General features: G+C 39.1%; 1 protein-coding gene across 1 annotated transcript in view; it reads left to right on the forward strand.

Annotated features, from left to right (window-relative positions):
- LOC117348061 (ring-infected erythrocyte surface antigen-like) overlaps positions 1-16,047 on the forward strand; it is a 62,016-nt gene extending 45,969 nt beyond the window's left edge. The window contains exon 5 of the mRNA XM_033919712.1: positions 15,213-16,047. Within this exon, the coding sequence (XP_033775603.1) occupies positions 15,213-16,006 (794 nt within the window). The 3' untranslated portion in view covers positions 16,007-16,047. The remainder of the gene's footprint in view (positions 1-15,212) is intronic.
- Positions 16,048-17,257: the final 1,210 nt, after the last annotated feature.

Raw genomic sequence — 17,257 nt, forward strand, 5'->3', positions numbered from 1 at the left:
ACTTTTACCCAGCCAAATAAACTTAATCAACATACTATTCAACTTTTTATAAAAAGACCCCTGGAAAAAAAACTGGAATCATACCCATTTGATAACAAACAACAGGCAATATCATCATTTTAACAGTCTGGACCAAGACAGATGCAACGGATTCCATTGTTCACATAACTCTGTTACTTTTTGTAATAAAGTCTTTTCATTTATTTTCATTGTCTCTTCAATTGTATTTTTTATCCAAATTCCTAAATACTTTATTCCTTCTTCCTTCCAAATAAAAGGAAAAGAATTAAATAAACCTTTTGTACAATGCACAAAGGAAGAACTGATTTAGTCCAATTTATTTTATATCCTGAAATTTTCCCAAATTCTTCAATCAAATTAAGCAAGCATGGAATGGTTGTTTCAGGATTCCTCAAATGAAGCAGTATATCATCTGCATAAGCTGATACCTTATATTCCTTTCCAGAACATGGAATACCCTGTATCTCCTTTACCTGTTGAATAGCTAATAACAAGGGTTCAAGTACTATATCAAACAACAAAGGAGACAAGGGACAACCTTGTCTAACTCCCCTTTGCAACTTGAAAGAATCTGAAAAATTATTATCTATACTAGTCTTTAAGCCCGTTACATTAACGGGTGCTAGAATAGATGTGTCTGTCTTTCTGTGTTTCTTTATCTCTCTCCTTGGCCGCTGTCTGTATCCTTCTGTCTTCCCCCCCCCCCCCCGAGCAAAGCTGTCTGCCCCCAGCACACACCTCCCCCCCAAAGCAGCCCCCTTTCCCTATCCCTTATTATCTCTCCATGGCCCTCTTCTGTCTTCCTCCCAGAGCAAAGCTGTCTGTCCCCAGAACACCTCCCCCCAAAGCAGCCCCCTTTCCGTCTCTTTGTCTCCCCATGGCCTCTTCTGTCTTCCCCCCCAGAGCAAAGCTGTTTGCCCCAAGCACACCCCTCCCCCCCAAAGCAGTCCCCTTTCCCTCTCCCTGTCTCTCCAGGGCCCCTTCTGTCTTCCCCCAGAGCAAAGCTGTCTCCCCAGCACACCTTCCCCACAAAGCAGCCCCCTTTCCCTCTCCCTGTCTCTCCATGGCACCTTCTGCCTTCCCCCCCAGATCAAAGCTGTCTGTCCCCAGCACACCTCCCCCCCAAAGCAGCCCCCTTTCCCTCTCCCTATCCATGGCACCTTCTGTCTCCCCCCAGCACACCCCTCCCCCCCCCCAAAGCAGCCCCCTTTCCCTTTCCCCCTGGCTCCCGATATTGATCCCCTTCTTACCCTCTCTCCATCCCGGCGTCTTCTGGCCTGCTCCTTTTCAAAGCAGCCTGCGATCGTGGTGGCCGGCTTAGCGAACCTAGCAGGCCGCTCTCCAACTCGGTAGCACGTTTCCCCTGACGCGATCCCGTGCGTCAGAGGGAGCGTGCTACTGAGGTTGGAGAGCGGCCTGCGAGGTTCTTTAAAGCCGGCCACGATCGCAGGTTGCTCCGAAGAGGAGGATCAGTAGCAGCGGCAGTGACGAGTGAGGGCAGGAGGTGTGTTCCCTGCCAAGGACGCGGGCAGGGAGAGAGCACAGTCGTGCGCCTCCAGCCCCTGCAAGCGCCGTGAGGTGTCAAATAGAATACTGCCACAGAAGCACACCTCACGGCGCCAGGAATCACGAATTTTCAAGAGCGCATGCGCGCTCTAGGGTTTTATTATTATAGATATAATCTAGCAACAGGAGAACTATACACGTTTGAATCATTTGTATAAATCCTGACCCCATACCAAACCATTCCATAGCCTGATACATAAAGGCCCATTCTACCCGATCAAAAGCCTTCTCTGCATCCAAGGACACAGAGAAGGCCAGGTCATTTAAGTCCTTTGTTAGATATAACATGTGAAAAGCTAATCTAGTATTATTAGAAGAGTGCCTCTGAGCAACAAAACCCGTTTGATATATACCAATTATATAAGGAAGAGCCTTTACCAAACGTAAGGCCAAAAGTTTAGCCAATAATTTCCCATCTACATTAATTAAAGAAATAGACCAAAGTAAGATCTTTATTTGGCTTCGGCAAAACAATAGTTAATGATTCTGCCATAGTACCTGTAATACAACCTTTATTTAGTTGTGTTAGATATAAATTTAATAAATGAGGTAATAAAATAATTTGAAAAGATTTATAGAACTCTACAGTATAACCATCACCACCTGGAGTGGTCCCAACTCTAAGAGACTTCAATGCTGTTTGTAATTCTTTTAGTGATATAGGCTCTTCTAAACTTCTTTTTATATGATCAGGAACTTTCGGACCCTCAATTAATTTTAAAAATTCAAAGCCATCTTTTTCCATACCTAAATAAGACTCAGAAGAATAAAGGGTTTTATAGAAGTTTAAAAATTGTTTTAAAATAGGACCAATTTGAGAATGTGTAACTCCTTTTTCTTTTCTTTTTTCCCAAATCTTTATTCATTTTAACATATACATCAAGTGTACATTAAAATATGAACACAACATATTACATTATCACTTGATAATTCCGTAACAATATATACCTAAAAGATTTATATCCCACCCCATCTCATATCTATACATGAATAATATAATTCCTATGTATATTAATCAATTAAATTATGCACATATACATTAAATTATCATAACCCACCCATCCCCCATCCCCCCATTCTGTCAATTATCATATAAGGAAAAAGAATAATAAATTAACATTAATCATTATGATAATTTATTATTGGCCTCCACACATCTTTAAATCTATTAAAATGACCATTTTGTATTGCAAGTAAACGTTCCATTTTGTACAGATGACACATTGAGTTCCACCAGAAGCTGTAATTTAGTCTAGAACAATTTTTCCAATTCAATGTTATTTGTTGTATCCCTACTCCTGTAAGGATCATCAAAAGCTTATTATTTACTGCAGATATTTGGCTTTTATTTCTCATACACATTCCAAATAAAACTGTATCATATGACAATGCCACATGATTTTCCATAAAGAGGTTAACTTGATCCCATATTGATAACCAAAATGCCTGAATATATGGACAATAAAATAAAAGATGATCCAGAGTTCTAACTTCAATTTTACAATGCCAGCACCTATTAGACTTAGAGCAATCTAATTTTTGTAATCTAGTAGGGGTCCAGAATGCTCTATGCAACAAAAAGAACCATGTTTGTCTAATAGATGCCGACATCGTACCTTTAATTCTCCAAGACCAAATACGTGGCCATTGATATGCATTAATCTGATGCTTAATCTCAATGCTCCAAATATCCCTTAATCTATTTTTAGGTTTTTTATTCAAATAATTAGATAAAATTTTATACCACTTGGCGGCCTGGTGTCCCAGAAAATCTGCCTGAAAACATAGGAATTCTAAGCTATAATGATCATGTAAAGATTTCCATTCAGGGAACCCTACCTGAATAGCCTGCTTCAACTGCAACCATTTATAACTTTGTTTTTTATTTAGACCATATTTATGTTGCAATTGTGAAAAATCAAGCAGTTTACCATTTTGAATAACTTCATTTAAGGATCTTATACCTGCTTTAATCCAATCTTTCCAGACAATCTTAAACCCGCCTATTTGTATCTTGGAGTTTACCCAAATAGATTGATGAGTAGATTTTCCAATAGACTCAGGAGTTAATTTGTCCACACATCTTAATGTTTTCCATGTATCCATTAATACTCTATTGTCTTTACGTATTCTAGGCATCTTTATACTGAGCAGAAGATCAAGTCTAAGTGGAAATATAAGTGACCTCTCAACCCATAACCAGTCTGGCAATTGTTCCAAAAGCTCTGGGAGGACCCAATACATACCTTGGCGCATGATATAGGATTGGTGATACCTATAAAAATTGGGAAAATTTAAATGTAACTCCTTTTTCATCTTTAATTACACTTATTTTTGATTTCCTTTTCTTTACTTTAAGATAATTAGCCAATAATCTTCCCGCCTTATTAGAGCTACCATAATACAGAGCTTGTTACAGAAAAATATAATTTCTTACTAATTTAGAAGAAATCTCATTGTACTTACATTTAATTTTTAAAATAGCTTTTAATGTGGAATGTTCCCATTTATCAATCAATTTTGCCTCTAAAATCTTAATCTTTTTCTAAATTAGAAAATTGCACTTTTATTTGCTTCTTAACATAAGCTGAATATGAAATAATTTGCCCTCTTATGGTTGCCTTAAAAGCATCCCATAAAGTTTCTATAGAGATTTCCTCTGTATTATTAATTTGAAAATATTCATTAATTTTTAATTGAAAATCTTCACAAAATTTTGGATCTGCAAGCAATGCATTATCAAATCTCCATAATGACCTACTATTATCTTTATCAATAACATTAAATTCAACCCCCCCCCCATGATCAGACAAAATAATTGGATCAATGGAGGCTTGTGTAACCTGATGTATTAAATTATCTGAAATAAAAACATAATCTATTCTTGAAAAAGATTTATGAACATGAGAACAAAAAGAAACTTCTCAATCATTAAAATGAAGAATACACCATATATCTTTTAAATTAGAAGATTGTACAACATTATCTAACCCTAATGACTTTATAACTTTACTAGGTTTTTATCCATTAAAGGATCCATAACAGCATTGAAATCTCCCGCCACTACTAAATTAGAAGCAGCCAGTGGCAAAACCAACTGTTGTAGAGACTTATAAAACTCTATTTGGTTCAAGATTTATACAAATGATTCAAACATTGTATAGCTCCCCTGTTGCAAAACTATATATTAATAATAATTTTTCAGAACGCTTTAATTTGTGGAGGGGGGTTAGACAAGGTTGTCCCCTATCTCCTTTGCTTTTTATATTGTTTTGGAACCCCTATTATTAGCTATTCAGCAAGTAAAGGAGATACAGGGTATTCCTTATTCAGACTGGGAATACAAAGTCTCTGCATATGCAGATGATATTTTGCTTCATTTGAGAAATCCAGAAACAACCATTCCTTGCTTACTAGAATTGATTGAGAAATTTGGAAAATTTTCAGGGTATAAGATAAATTGGAATAAATCTGAAATTCTTTCACTAAATGTGTATTGCACAAAAGGATTATTTGATTAATTTTCTTTTGTATGGAAGGAAGATGGATTAAAATATTTGGGAATTTGGATAAAAAACACGCTGGAAGATACAATGAAAAAGAATGAAAAATCTTTATTGCAGAAGGTAACAGAAATGTATGAGCAATGGAATCCATTACATCTATCTTGGTGGGGGAGAGTTCAAACTATTAAAATGATGATATTGCCTGTGGTTTGTTATCAGATGGGATTGTTACCAGTTTTTTTTAAGGAGTCCTTTTACAAAAAGCTAAACAGTAGTCTTACAAAATTTGTTTGGTTGGGCAAAACTCCTAGAATGGCTTTAGTATCTTTACAAAAATCAATTGCGGAGGGTGGGGTAAATTTTCCCAATTTCTATAGGTATCATCAAGCCTATATTTTATGACAGGGTATGTATTGGGTCCTCCTAGAGCTCATTGATAATACCTCAGATTGGTTATGGTTGGAGTGGCGACTCATGTTCCCTTTATGATTATGTCATGTCCTTAGTATTAAAATGCCTAGATTATATAAAGAAAACAATATTTATGGATACATGGAAAACTCTCAGATATGTTAGTAATTTAATGCCTATTCCAATCTATAAATCAACAAATCAAACTATATGGTTAAACTCCAAGATTCAAATTGGCGGATATAAGGTCATCTGGAAGCATTGGATGATTGCAGGTATACAAATTTTGGGTGATGTTATTTCAAATGGTAAGCTGCTTGACTTTTCACAATCACTGGCCTTGGGGCACCTCAAGTAGAATGACTAGTGCAGGGTGACTTGGTTAGGTCTCTGCTTCCTGATCTTCCTTCCTCTTTGGGAGCAGATTAGGAGGGGTTTGCAACAAGCTTGCACAGGGCCTTATTGCCTTCTGACTTCCAGGCAGTCTCATCTGCCACAGGACTCATCTCTCAAGATACGAACCTTCACAGATGCCCACCACCATTGAGGTCCAGGATGTCCAAGTCCCTTGAGGACTTCTCCAGGAGGTACCATCCTGCCCTTTCATAATGTAGAAGAGTAGCCTAATGGTTAGGGCAGTGGGTGGGGAATTGGGGAAGCCTGATTTCAAGTCCTACTGGAGTTCTTAACATTTGATAAGTCACATAACCCAAGCAGCCTCTGGGGATCAGCTGCAAGGCCAGGGATTTGAGGAAACCCATTACACTGTACCAAACATGGAGATCTAACTGTATTAGCTTGATCTAATGGAATGCAAAGCATTTTCTGCATCCATTGCATAGGTGCAGGCTTGTATTGTGAGCAGTCCAGGGACTGGAAAGTACCTACTGTATCTGGATATAACTTGTCTTGAACTACAATAAAAGCAAAAAATATGAGCTCACACAGAAAAAGTTGGACATTATTGTGAGACTCAGAGATGAGTTTCTCATATTGGAGTCTTTGAATGCAAAGTGAAAAAGCCCTATCTTCCACAAAACATCCTGGGAGGAACTATGCCATCCCCAGGCTCTCACTCTTGGGGAGATAAAAGTATCCTTGAAGGTCTCCATTCCGGGGTTAAGGGGCCCAATCCTGAAAAATTCATAGACCAGTAGAGCAGGGGTTTTGGTCTAATGACCTTGGTTAGTCTGGGTCTTTATCTATAGCCTCCATAGTGCTACTGTGGAAGTGATTATGGCTGTTATTGTCTTGTTAGGTTGGTTATCACCTGGGTCCATCTTAGCTCCATTCAGTTAACATAGAAACATGATGGCAGATAAAAGTCAAATGGCCCATCCGCAGTAACCATTATCTCTTCCTCTCTCTAAGAGATCCCATGTGCCTATCCCAGGCTTTCTTGAATTCAGACACAGTCTCTATCTCCACCACCTTCCGGGAGACTATTCCATGCATCTACCACCATTCCTGAGCCTATCACCTCTTAACTTCATCCTATGCCCTCTCATTCCAGAGCTTCCTTTCAAATGAAAGAGACTCGACTCATGTGCATTTATAGTCATGTGAAAAATTTAGGACACCCCATTAAATATTCAGTTCTTTCTTATAAAATGTTTACATATCGATGTCAAATCTTTTTTTTAATTTATCTCTGGAAAAGAAAGTGATGTAATTGTAGGTAAACAACAAAGATTTTCCTTGATTTACTCATGAAACAAATGATATACACAAAAATGTGTATTCTAACCGAGGAATAAATTAGGACACCCCCTCATATCCTCCTACTTAAAGTGGCTCAAATCACACACAGGTGTATCACATCAGGTGCACATGATTAGAACATCGTTACTCAGCATTTTGAAGGAGGTTTGCCCTACTTAAACTCAGACATTTAGTCTGGTGTGCTCATGACTGCTGCGGTGAGAGTGAACACCATGGTGAGATCAAAAGAGCTGTCTAAGGCCTTCAGAAAGAAGATTGTAGCAGCTTATAAGTCTGGTAAGGGATTTAAAAAGATCTCGAAAGAATTTGGCATTAGCCATTCCACAGTCCAGAAAATAATATACAAGTGGAAGATTTTCCAAACAACTGCCAACATGCCCAGATCTGGTCATCCAAAAAGTTGACCCCCAGGGCAGACCGCAAGATGCTAAAAAAAAGTCTCCAAAAACCCTAAAATGGCATCACAGGACCTACAGCAGGCTCTTGATACTGTTGATGTGAAAGTGCATGCCTCTACAATAGTGTATCCCAAACTGTGTGCTGAGGCACACTAGTGTGCCTCCTGAGATTCCAAGTGTGCCATGGCACACTAAGGAGGAAGAGAAGTGCATGCCAGCTGACTTCAAGTTTATTGGTTTTTAATATACCGACCATCAAACGAATATCTGGACGGTTTACAATAAATCTAAAAAGAGATAAGAGTAAGATAAAATATTAGGCATTAAAAATAAATAGGTGAACATAAATAACATGGACTGGACGGATATGTTAGTAATTTAATGCCTATTCCAATCTATAAATCAACATTGGATGATTGCAGGTATACAAATTTTGGGTGATGTTATTTCAAATGGTAAGCTGCTTGACTTTTCACAATCACTGGCCTTGGGGCACCTCAAGTAGAATGACTAGTGCAGGGTGACTTGGTTAGGTCTCTGCTTCCTGATCTTCCTTCCTCTTTGGGAGCAGATTAGGAGGGGTTTGCAACAAGCTTGCACAGGGCCTTATTGCCTTCTGACTTCCAGGCAGTCTCATCTGCCACAGGACTCATCTCTCAAGATACGAACCTTCACAGATGCCCACCACCATTGAGGTCCAGGATGTCCAAGTCCCTTGAGGACTTCTCCAGGAGGTACCATCCTGCCCTTTCATAATGTAGAAGAGTAGCCTAATGGTTAGGGCAGTGGGTGGGGAATTGGGGAAGCCTGATTTCAAGTCCTACTGGAGTTCTTAACATTTGATAAGTCACATAACCCAAGCAGCCTCTGGGGATCAGCTGCAAGGCCAGGGATTTGAGGAAACCCATTACACTGTACCAAACATGGAGATCTAACTGTATTAGCTTGATCTAATGGAATGCAAAGCATTTTCTGCATCCATTGCATAGGTGCAGGCTTGTATTGTGAGCAGTCCAGGGACTGGAAAGTACCTACTGTATCTGGATATAACTTGTCTTGAACTACAATAAAAGCAAAAAATATGAGCTCACACAGAAAAAGTTGGACATTATTGTGAGACTCAGAGATGAGTTTCTCATATTGGAGTCTTTGAATGCAAAGTGAAAAAGCCCTATCTTCCACAAAACATCCTGGGAGGAACTATGCCATCCCCAGGCTCTCACTCTTGGGGAGATAAAAGTATCCTTGAAGGTCTCCATTCCGGGGTTAAGGGGCCCAATCCTGAAAAATTCATAGACCAGTAGAGCAGGGGTTTTGGTCTAATGACCTTGGTTAGTCTGGGTCTTTATCTATAGCCTCCATAGTGCTACTGTGGAAGTGATTATGGCTGTTATTGTCTTGTTAGGTTGGTTATCACCTGGGTCCATCTTAGCTCCATTCAGTTAACATAGAAACATGATGGCAGATAAAAGTCAAATGGCCCATCCGCAGTAACCATTATCTCTTCCTCTCTCTAAGAGATCCCATGTGCCTATCCCAGGCTTTCTTGAATTCAGACACAGTCTCTATCTCCACCACCTTCCGGGAGACTATTCCATGCATCTACCACCATTCCTGAGCCTATCACCTCTTAACTTCATCCTATGCCCTCTCATTCCAGAGCTTCCTTTCAAATGAAAGAGACTCGACTCATGTGCATTTATAGTCATGTGAAAAATTTAGGACACCCCATTAAATATTCAGTTCTTTCTTATAAAATGTTTACATATCGATGTCAAATCTTTTTTTTAATTTATCTCTGGAAAAGAAAGTGATGTAATTGTAGGTAAACAACAAAGATTTTCCTTGATTTACTCATGAAACAAATGATATACACAAAAATGTGTATTCTAACCGAGGAATAAATTAGGACACCCCCTCATATCCTCCTACTTAAAGTGGCTCAAATCACACACAGGTGTATCACATCAGGTGCACATGATTAGAACATCGTTACTCAGCATTTTGAAGGAGGTTTGCCCTACTTAAACTCAGACATTTAGTCTGGTGTGCTCATGACTGCTGCGGTGAGAGTGAACACCATGGTGAGATCAAAAGAGCTGTCTAAGGCCTTCAGAAAGAAGATTGTAGCAGCTTATAAGTCTGGTAAGGGATTTAAAAAGATCTCGAAAGAATTTGGCATTAGCCATTCCACAGTCCAGAAAATAATATACAAGTGGAAGATTTTCCAAACAACTGCCAACATGCCCAGATCTGGTCATCCAAAAAGTTGACCCCCAGGGCAGACCGCAAGATGCTAAAAAAAAGTCTCCAAAAACCCTAAAATGGCATCACAGGACCTACAGCAGGCTCTTGATACTGTTGATGTGAAAGTGCATGCCTCTACAATAGTGTATCCCAAACTGTGTGCTGAGGCACACTAGTGTGCCTCCTGAGATTCCAAGTGTGCCATGGCACACTAAGGAGGAAGAGAAGTGCATGCCAGCTGACTTCAAGTTTATTGGTTTTTAATATACCGACCATCAAACGAATATCTGGACGGTTTACAATAAATCTAAAAAGAGATAAGAGTAAGATAAAATATTAGGCATTAAAAATAAATAGGTGAACATAAATAACATGGACTGGACGGACTTGAGAGTGAGGGTAAAAGGGAAGGGAAGGGAAAAGTTACATGTTGAAGAAGAAATGGAGACAGTGGGAAAGGGGGAAGAACATATAGGATGGGTCACTTTATCAAAGCGATTGGTTGTAATTAGAAAAGGAAAAGAGAGAGAGAATAGAAGGAGAAAAAATAAAGAAAAGAGAAAAAAAAAAGAGGGAAAGAAAATAAGAGAAGAAACGAAGAGGGAGAGTTAAAGGTAAGTCTAAACATAGCCAAAGGCGTCCGAAATAAAAAAGTTTTTAGGCTTATCTTAAATTTGTCTAGATGTTGTTCGTCACGGAGTTGCTGTGGTAAAGAGTTCCATAATGTTGGAGCAGTTACTGCGAAATTTGTTTTCCGGGTGTAATAAAAGTCTTTTATGGAGGGAATAAAGAGGAGTTTTTGGTCAGTTGACCTTAGAATGCGTGGGGAACATTGGGGAATGAGAAGTTTATCGAGAAATAAGGGTTGGTGAGAGTGTTTTATTTTGAAAGAGAGTAGCACGATTTTATAGGTGATACGGTGGGTAACGGGGAGCCAGTGGGCCTCTTTGAGAAAAGGAGTAACATGCTCAAATTTGCCTTTTTTGTGAATGAGTTTTATTGCTGTGTTTTGTATTAATTGTAGGCGACAGATTTCTTTTTGGGGGAGACCGTTGAGAAGAGAGTTGCAATAATCTAAGTGAGAAATGATTAAGGAATGGATTAAGATATTGATTGACTCGGTCTCTAAGATTGAGAGTAGTGACCGAATAATGCGAAGTTTGAAGAAACAGATTTTTGCAATTGAACTGATATGGTCATGGTAGGTGAGGTCTTTATCAATGATGATGCCTAAGAGTTTTATTTTTGTTTCTATTTGTATTGGAATGGAATTAATGGAAAGTTGTCCCAGTAAGGGGGCACAGTTTTTAGTGGGAAGTAGGATGGCACGAGATTTATCGATATTAATGGAGAGTTTATTTAAGAAAAGCCAATCATATATAGTGTCTAATTTATCGTTTATGTCTTTTATGTCTGAGATGTTTGTGGTGTTGATTGGGTGAAGGAGTTGTATATCATCAGCGTAGGCAAAGATAGTAAATCCGATAGATTGTGCTAAAGTAAGGAGGGGAGACAAGAAGATATTGAATAGGAGAGGGGAGAGAATCGAACCTTGTGGGACACCGTATGTTAGAGATATAGGTTGAGAAGTTTCGTTCTTTACATGGACTTTAGAGCTGCGTTCGTTAAAGTAGGATATGAACCAAGAAAGAGCTGGGCCTGTGATACCACAGTCTTTAAGTCTGTTAATAAGAAGAGAGTGGTCGATAGTATCAAAGGCTGCGGACAGGTCCAGTGAAATGAGAATAACAGATTTTTGATGATCATGATAATAGTGTATCGTAGAGATGAGGCCTAACAGAGACAATTCAGTTGAATGTGAAGCGCGAAAGCCAGTTTGGCATGGATGTAGGGCATTGGTTTTTTCAATGAATTCTGTAAGTTGGGTATGAATAATTTTTTCGGTTAGTTTCAAGATTAGAGGTAGATTGGCTATAGGGCGGTAATTTTTAGGCAAAGAAGGATCTAGATTATGTTGTTTAAGTTTTGGGAAAACAAGAGCTGTTTTCCAAGCAGAGGGTACTAGACTGTCAGAGAGAGATTTGGATACCATTTCCCAGATGTAAGGGCCAAAGAAAGAAAATAATTTTTTAAGGAGCGGAGGGGGAATGCTTTCCAAAAGATTATTGGAACTGTTTAAAGATTGAAGAATGAGAAGAAGATTTGCTAAAGAGGGCATTTTGAATTTTGAGAGGGAGCTGAATGATATTTGAGTAGAATCATTGGGAATGTAAATATGAGAAGAGGAAGCAGGAGGTGAAGGTCCAAGATGTGATCTGATGTCCTTAATTTTTCTGTCAAAGAAAAGTGATAGTTCGTCTGCAGATGGCTGGGTAATAAGGGGTGGGGTTTTTTTCTTCGAATATTTTGAAAGAGACTGGGCGAGGTTAAAAAGGGTGGAAGAGTTACGAGTGGTAGTAATGAGTTTCGAGTAATATTCTTTTTTTGCTTGTTGAATGGCTTTTTTGTAATGAGAAGCTTTTTCCTTGAACAGAAGGAGGAAACTGTTGAGGCGTGTTGTACGCCATTTATGTTCTACGGAACAAAGTTGTTTACGAAGGAGAGCAAGTTTTTCGTTATACCAAGGTTGTTGTTTTGATTTTTGAGTTTGATTTGAGATGGGATTTTTTTCTAATGGAGGTGCCAGAGAATCTAGTAATGATTTTGTGGAAGTTTCCCAAAGAGAAAATTGGTCTGTAATGGAAAGAGCAGAGAAGTCTTCGAGGTTTAGGTCAGAGGAGGTCTGAACAGCCGAAAGGGTTATGTTGTTAATGTTACGGAAGGTATAGGTAATTATTTTTTGTTGAGCTTGGCTTAATTTTACAGGAAGATCTAATTGCCAGGTAATGAGAGTGTGGTCTGACCATGGTAAGGGATGAAATTGAAAGTTTTGGAAAAGATGGTTAATAGAAGAAGGACAGAAAACCATATGGTGGACTATAAATTACGCCAGGTGTACACCTGGCGGGGCCTCCGCGTGTGCGGATCGCCGGACTTGATGGACCGAAGGTCTGATCCGGAGATGGCAGTTCTTATGTTCTTATGTTCTAAAGTGTTACCAGCCGAGTATGTAGGTTTAGAGATGAGAGGGGACAGTGATAGATCTGAGATCAAGGTTAAGAGTTCGGAGGTATTGTAATGGTTAGGAGAATTGAAATGAATGTTAAAATCACCAAGGATTATGGAGTCAGGAAAAGCGGTATTGAAGTCAGTTATAGTGCCAGCGCTGCCCGATTCACCGAAGGCCTGCATGTTTCCCCCTTTCCTCTAGCATCCTCCGGCTTCCCCCCTGGCCTCATCTTTAAATCTAATTACAGCTGCCTGCAGAGGATTGCCGGTAGGTAAAATTATTTTATTTTCATTATAGTGATTGAAATGTGTCAGTTTTGAGAATTTATATCTGCTGTGTATTTATGAAAAATGAATGGAAAAAATTGCATTACAATTAGTAAAAGAGGCAGAGCTTGGGTGGGCCCAGGGAGATCTGTGGTTGGGGTTCTCAGTTGATATTTGTTAAACTTAGGAGGTACTTAGCTTGAAGCAGTTAAGAAATATTGCTGTAGGCAATCAGCTGGCGCCAGTGCCTCTCCTTCTCTACGGCCCTCTTCCCTGCTGGCACCCCCTACTGGTGTATCAGGGCCCATCTGGAGAGCCTCTGCACATGTACAGACATTGACGTGATGGGCTTCTGCACATGCGCGGATATCGATGTTATGATGTCACGCATATGTGTGACATCATCATGGCAATGTCCATGCACTTCTGGGTGCCTCAAGCCATCGCCACTACCTTTAGTGTGCCCTGGCTCGAGAAAATTTGAGAGACACTGCTCTACAAACAGAAAGAGACTGCACAAATTTAACTTGCATGGGAGATGTGCAAGGAGGAAATCTTTAAGAGAAACATCAAGGCCACACTGAAGTTTGCCAGAGAGAATGAAGACAAAAACAAGGACTTCTGGAATAGTGTTCTATGAACAGATGAGTCTAAAATTGATTTATTTGGACATCAGAAAAGAAGACATGTTTGGCACACAACAAAAACAGCATTCTAGCAAAAGAACCTCCTACCAACTGTGAAGCATGGAGGTGGAAGTGTCATGGTTTGGGATGCTTTGCTGCAGCAGGACCTGGCCAGCTCACCATCATAGAATCCACCATGAATTCTGTCGTGTATCAGAGGGTGCTTGAGGAACTAGAAGACATGAATTGAGGTTGCAGGCAGTTAGACTTAGGAGTAACATCAGAGGGTGGTGGTTGCAAGAATACTCTCCTGATTGAGGCAGTGATATAGCCATAGGGGGAGGGCCTGGGCCCCTGCCCTACACTTTGGGCTCAGGCCCTCTTTAAACCTGTGGCACCATTGATAAAGTACTCCAGCTGCCAGTACTGGCACTTCCGTGCATGCTTAATTCATGCATTAAAACTGAGCATGCACAGAAATGTTGATGTCAGAGGCTAGATCACCCACCAGCTTCCTTGCTGTTCAGGCAACATAGGTGGGGACTCTAGCATCAAATCCCTTCAGCTGGCTGAGCTTGAGCATCCTTGCCAGTGAAGGTATACAGTGGTGGCACTGGTGGTGGCGGCAGCTAGAGGGGAAGAAAGTGCTTGAAAGTCCAGCCCTGAGCCATCTTCTCCTTCCTCTGGCTATGCCCCCTTATGGACGAAGGGATAAAAACAGTAATAAAATTCTAAAATGTGTGGACTAAACACAGAGAATCCCTGTATAAGAAAATTATTTATTTTATTTCAGCAGGTTTGATATGCCACCAAAGGCCCACACATAGGCATCAAAGCAGTTTACAAACACAAAACTTAAATGACCTCACACTTTAAACAAGGCATAGAGGGATATAACCTTACTGGGCAAACTAGAAAGATCATAAAGGTCATATGGACCAGTTCAAGTTTATTTGAAATACCACAAATGTATATTCATCTAAGTGGTTTACAGAATAAAATGGAGAAATAGGGAGGGTAGAAACAGAGGCCGTGATTGTACATAATGAGCCATAGTAGGGGGACAACAAAAGGAAAGTTACAATATTATAGTGCAGAAGGATAAGGGAAAGTAAAGCACAAAATACCTGGTCTTGCTCCTTCAGCAAGATTAGCATTGTCTAAAGAGGAGATGGAGCATCACTAAGGCCTGGGAGAAAAGATAGGCTTTAATGTTGTTTCAGTTCCTTTAGAGAGAGAGGAGATTATTCCAGAGGGTCAGGGCTAACACTGAAAGAGAAGTGTCGAGTTAGTGGAATCTCTTAGAAACAAATACATGTATAGCGTTTTTCATGTCAAATATGTCATGATAATTTTGTATTATATTCTTTGTCTTTCAGAACCTCATTCATTAGTTAATGTGAAACTAAAAAATGAAGAGCAAAAAACCCTGAAACAACTTCGACATATTCTGCAGACCTTGCTTGAAAGCATTACAGAAACCAGGGATTCAGATGCATATGATGCAAATGAAAACCAACATGTGTATATCATTGACATAAATACTACAGAAGAAATACAACCTGATTCCACCCAGCCCACAACACAAACTGTAGTGACTATAACAACAGAGACAATTCAAGAGTTTCAATCAGACAGTACCACTGAAGTTCCATCTATCACTTTTACAGTCGAGTCAGACTTATCATCTACACAAGAAATATCTCAATCCAATTACACCACAGAAGTAAGCGACGAAGAGATTGCAAACACCATTGATAGTCTTAATAAAAATATAGAAAATATACCAATTTTTAATGAGGAGAAAGATGAAGAGGCATACATGAATGATTCTGAAAATGATGAAGACACAGATCTTGAAAGAGAGAATGACACAGAAGAAGAAAATGTTGAAGAGCCAGAGGAAGAAACCAGAGCTATGAGACAGTTTTTACAGATAGTACGACTTTTAGAAGACGTTGTGCCAGATCTGAATGCTTATCTAGACAATCCTTTGCAGAATATCACTGATAAGGAGGCTGCTGAAAAGGCCTTTGCCATCCTTGCTATCTTAAAAAATAGTCTCTGCACCAGCCAGGAGAATACTGATATCCAAGAAGATATTAGTAAACTGATACAGAATGAGGTAAAGATTTTAAGGCTGCTTATGAAAAAACACAGTGTTGGCAAATAACACGCCAAACATTATTGCACTGAAAACTAAAATCTATGATATATTTTTAGCACACTGGAAAGGTATTGTTCTTATTCATACCTGAATTGTAATATGAAACATTTGTTTCCTACTAATAAAAACACCGAGTTAATAAAAATAAACTGTTTTCATGTTTTAATGCACTTTTATTACTTTAGACTTTTAAAAGAGTTAGTCTTAAATATATATATTTTCTTACTTCTGTAGTTTTTTCAGCAGCCACCATTATCATTCCATTTCTTTAATGAAGTGTCAAAACCAGACAGAACTCTATGTGTGTGTAGGAAGTGCCAGAAAGACACAATAGTTATATAAATAGAGGGGTCTTTTTATTAAGCTACATTAATACATGCCTAACACAACTAAACATGGAGTTACAGTGCCAGAAATGGTATTCAGTTCTGATAAATCAGAGAAACTCATACAAATATCTAACTCTGTAAGATGTAATGGGTCAATTTCACAAATTGAATAGTAGCAAATCACCTGGACCGGATGGTATACATCCCAGAATACTGATAGAATTGAAAAATGAATTTACAGAGCTATTGTTAGTATTCTGAAATTTTGCTTTAAAACCCAGCATAGTACTGGTAGACTGGAGGGTGGCCAACCTGATACCAATTTTTAAAAAGGGTTCCAGAGGTGATCCAGGAAATTATAGACTAGCCAATATGGCGTAAGTGCCAAGAAAAATGGTAGAGACTATTATGAAGAACAAAATGAAAGAACATATACATAAGCATGGATTAATGAGCAAAAGCCAGTGTGGATTTAGTCAAGGGAAATCTTGCCTTACTAATCTACTGCATTTCTTGAGATAAATGAACACATGGATAAGTGTGAGCTGGTTGATACTGTGTATTTGGATTTTCAAAAGGAATTTGACAAAGTACCTCATGAAAGACTTCTGAGGAAATTAGAAAGTCATGGGATAGGAGGTAATGTCCTATTATGGATTAAGAACTGGTTGAAAGAAAAGAGAGAGTAGGTTTAAGTTATCAATATTCTCAATGGAGAAGGGTAAATAGTGGGGTTCCTCGGGGATCTGTGCTGGAACTTCTGCTTTTTAACATATTTATCAATGATCTAGGGGAGGGGTAGGTAATTCCGGTCCTCGAGAGCCGGAGCCAGGTCAGGTTTTCAGGATATCCACAATGAATATGTACGAGATGGATTTGCATGCACTGCCTCCTTGAGATGCAAATCTATCTCATGCATATTTATTGT

The sequence above is a fragment of the Geotrypetes seraphini genome, chromosome 14 (genome assembly GCF_902459505.1).
Source record: "Geotrypetes seraphini chromosome 14, aGeoSer1.1, whole genome shotgun sequence".
Classification (NCBI taxonomy): Eukaryota; Metazoa; Chordata; class Amphibia; order Gymnophiona; family Dermophiidae; genus Geotrypetes; species Geotrypetes seraphini.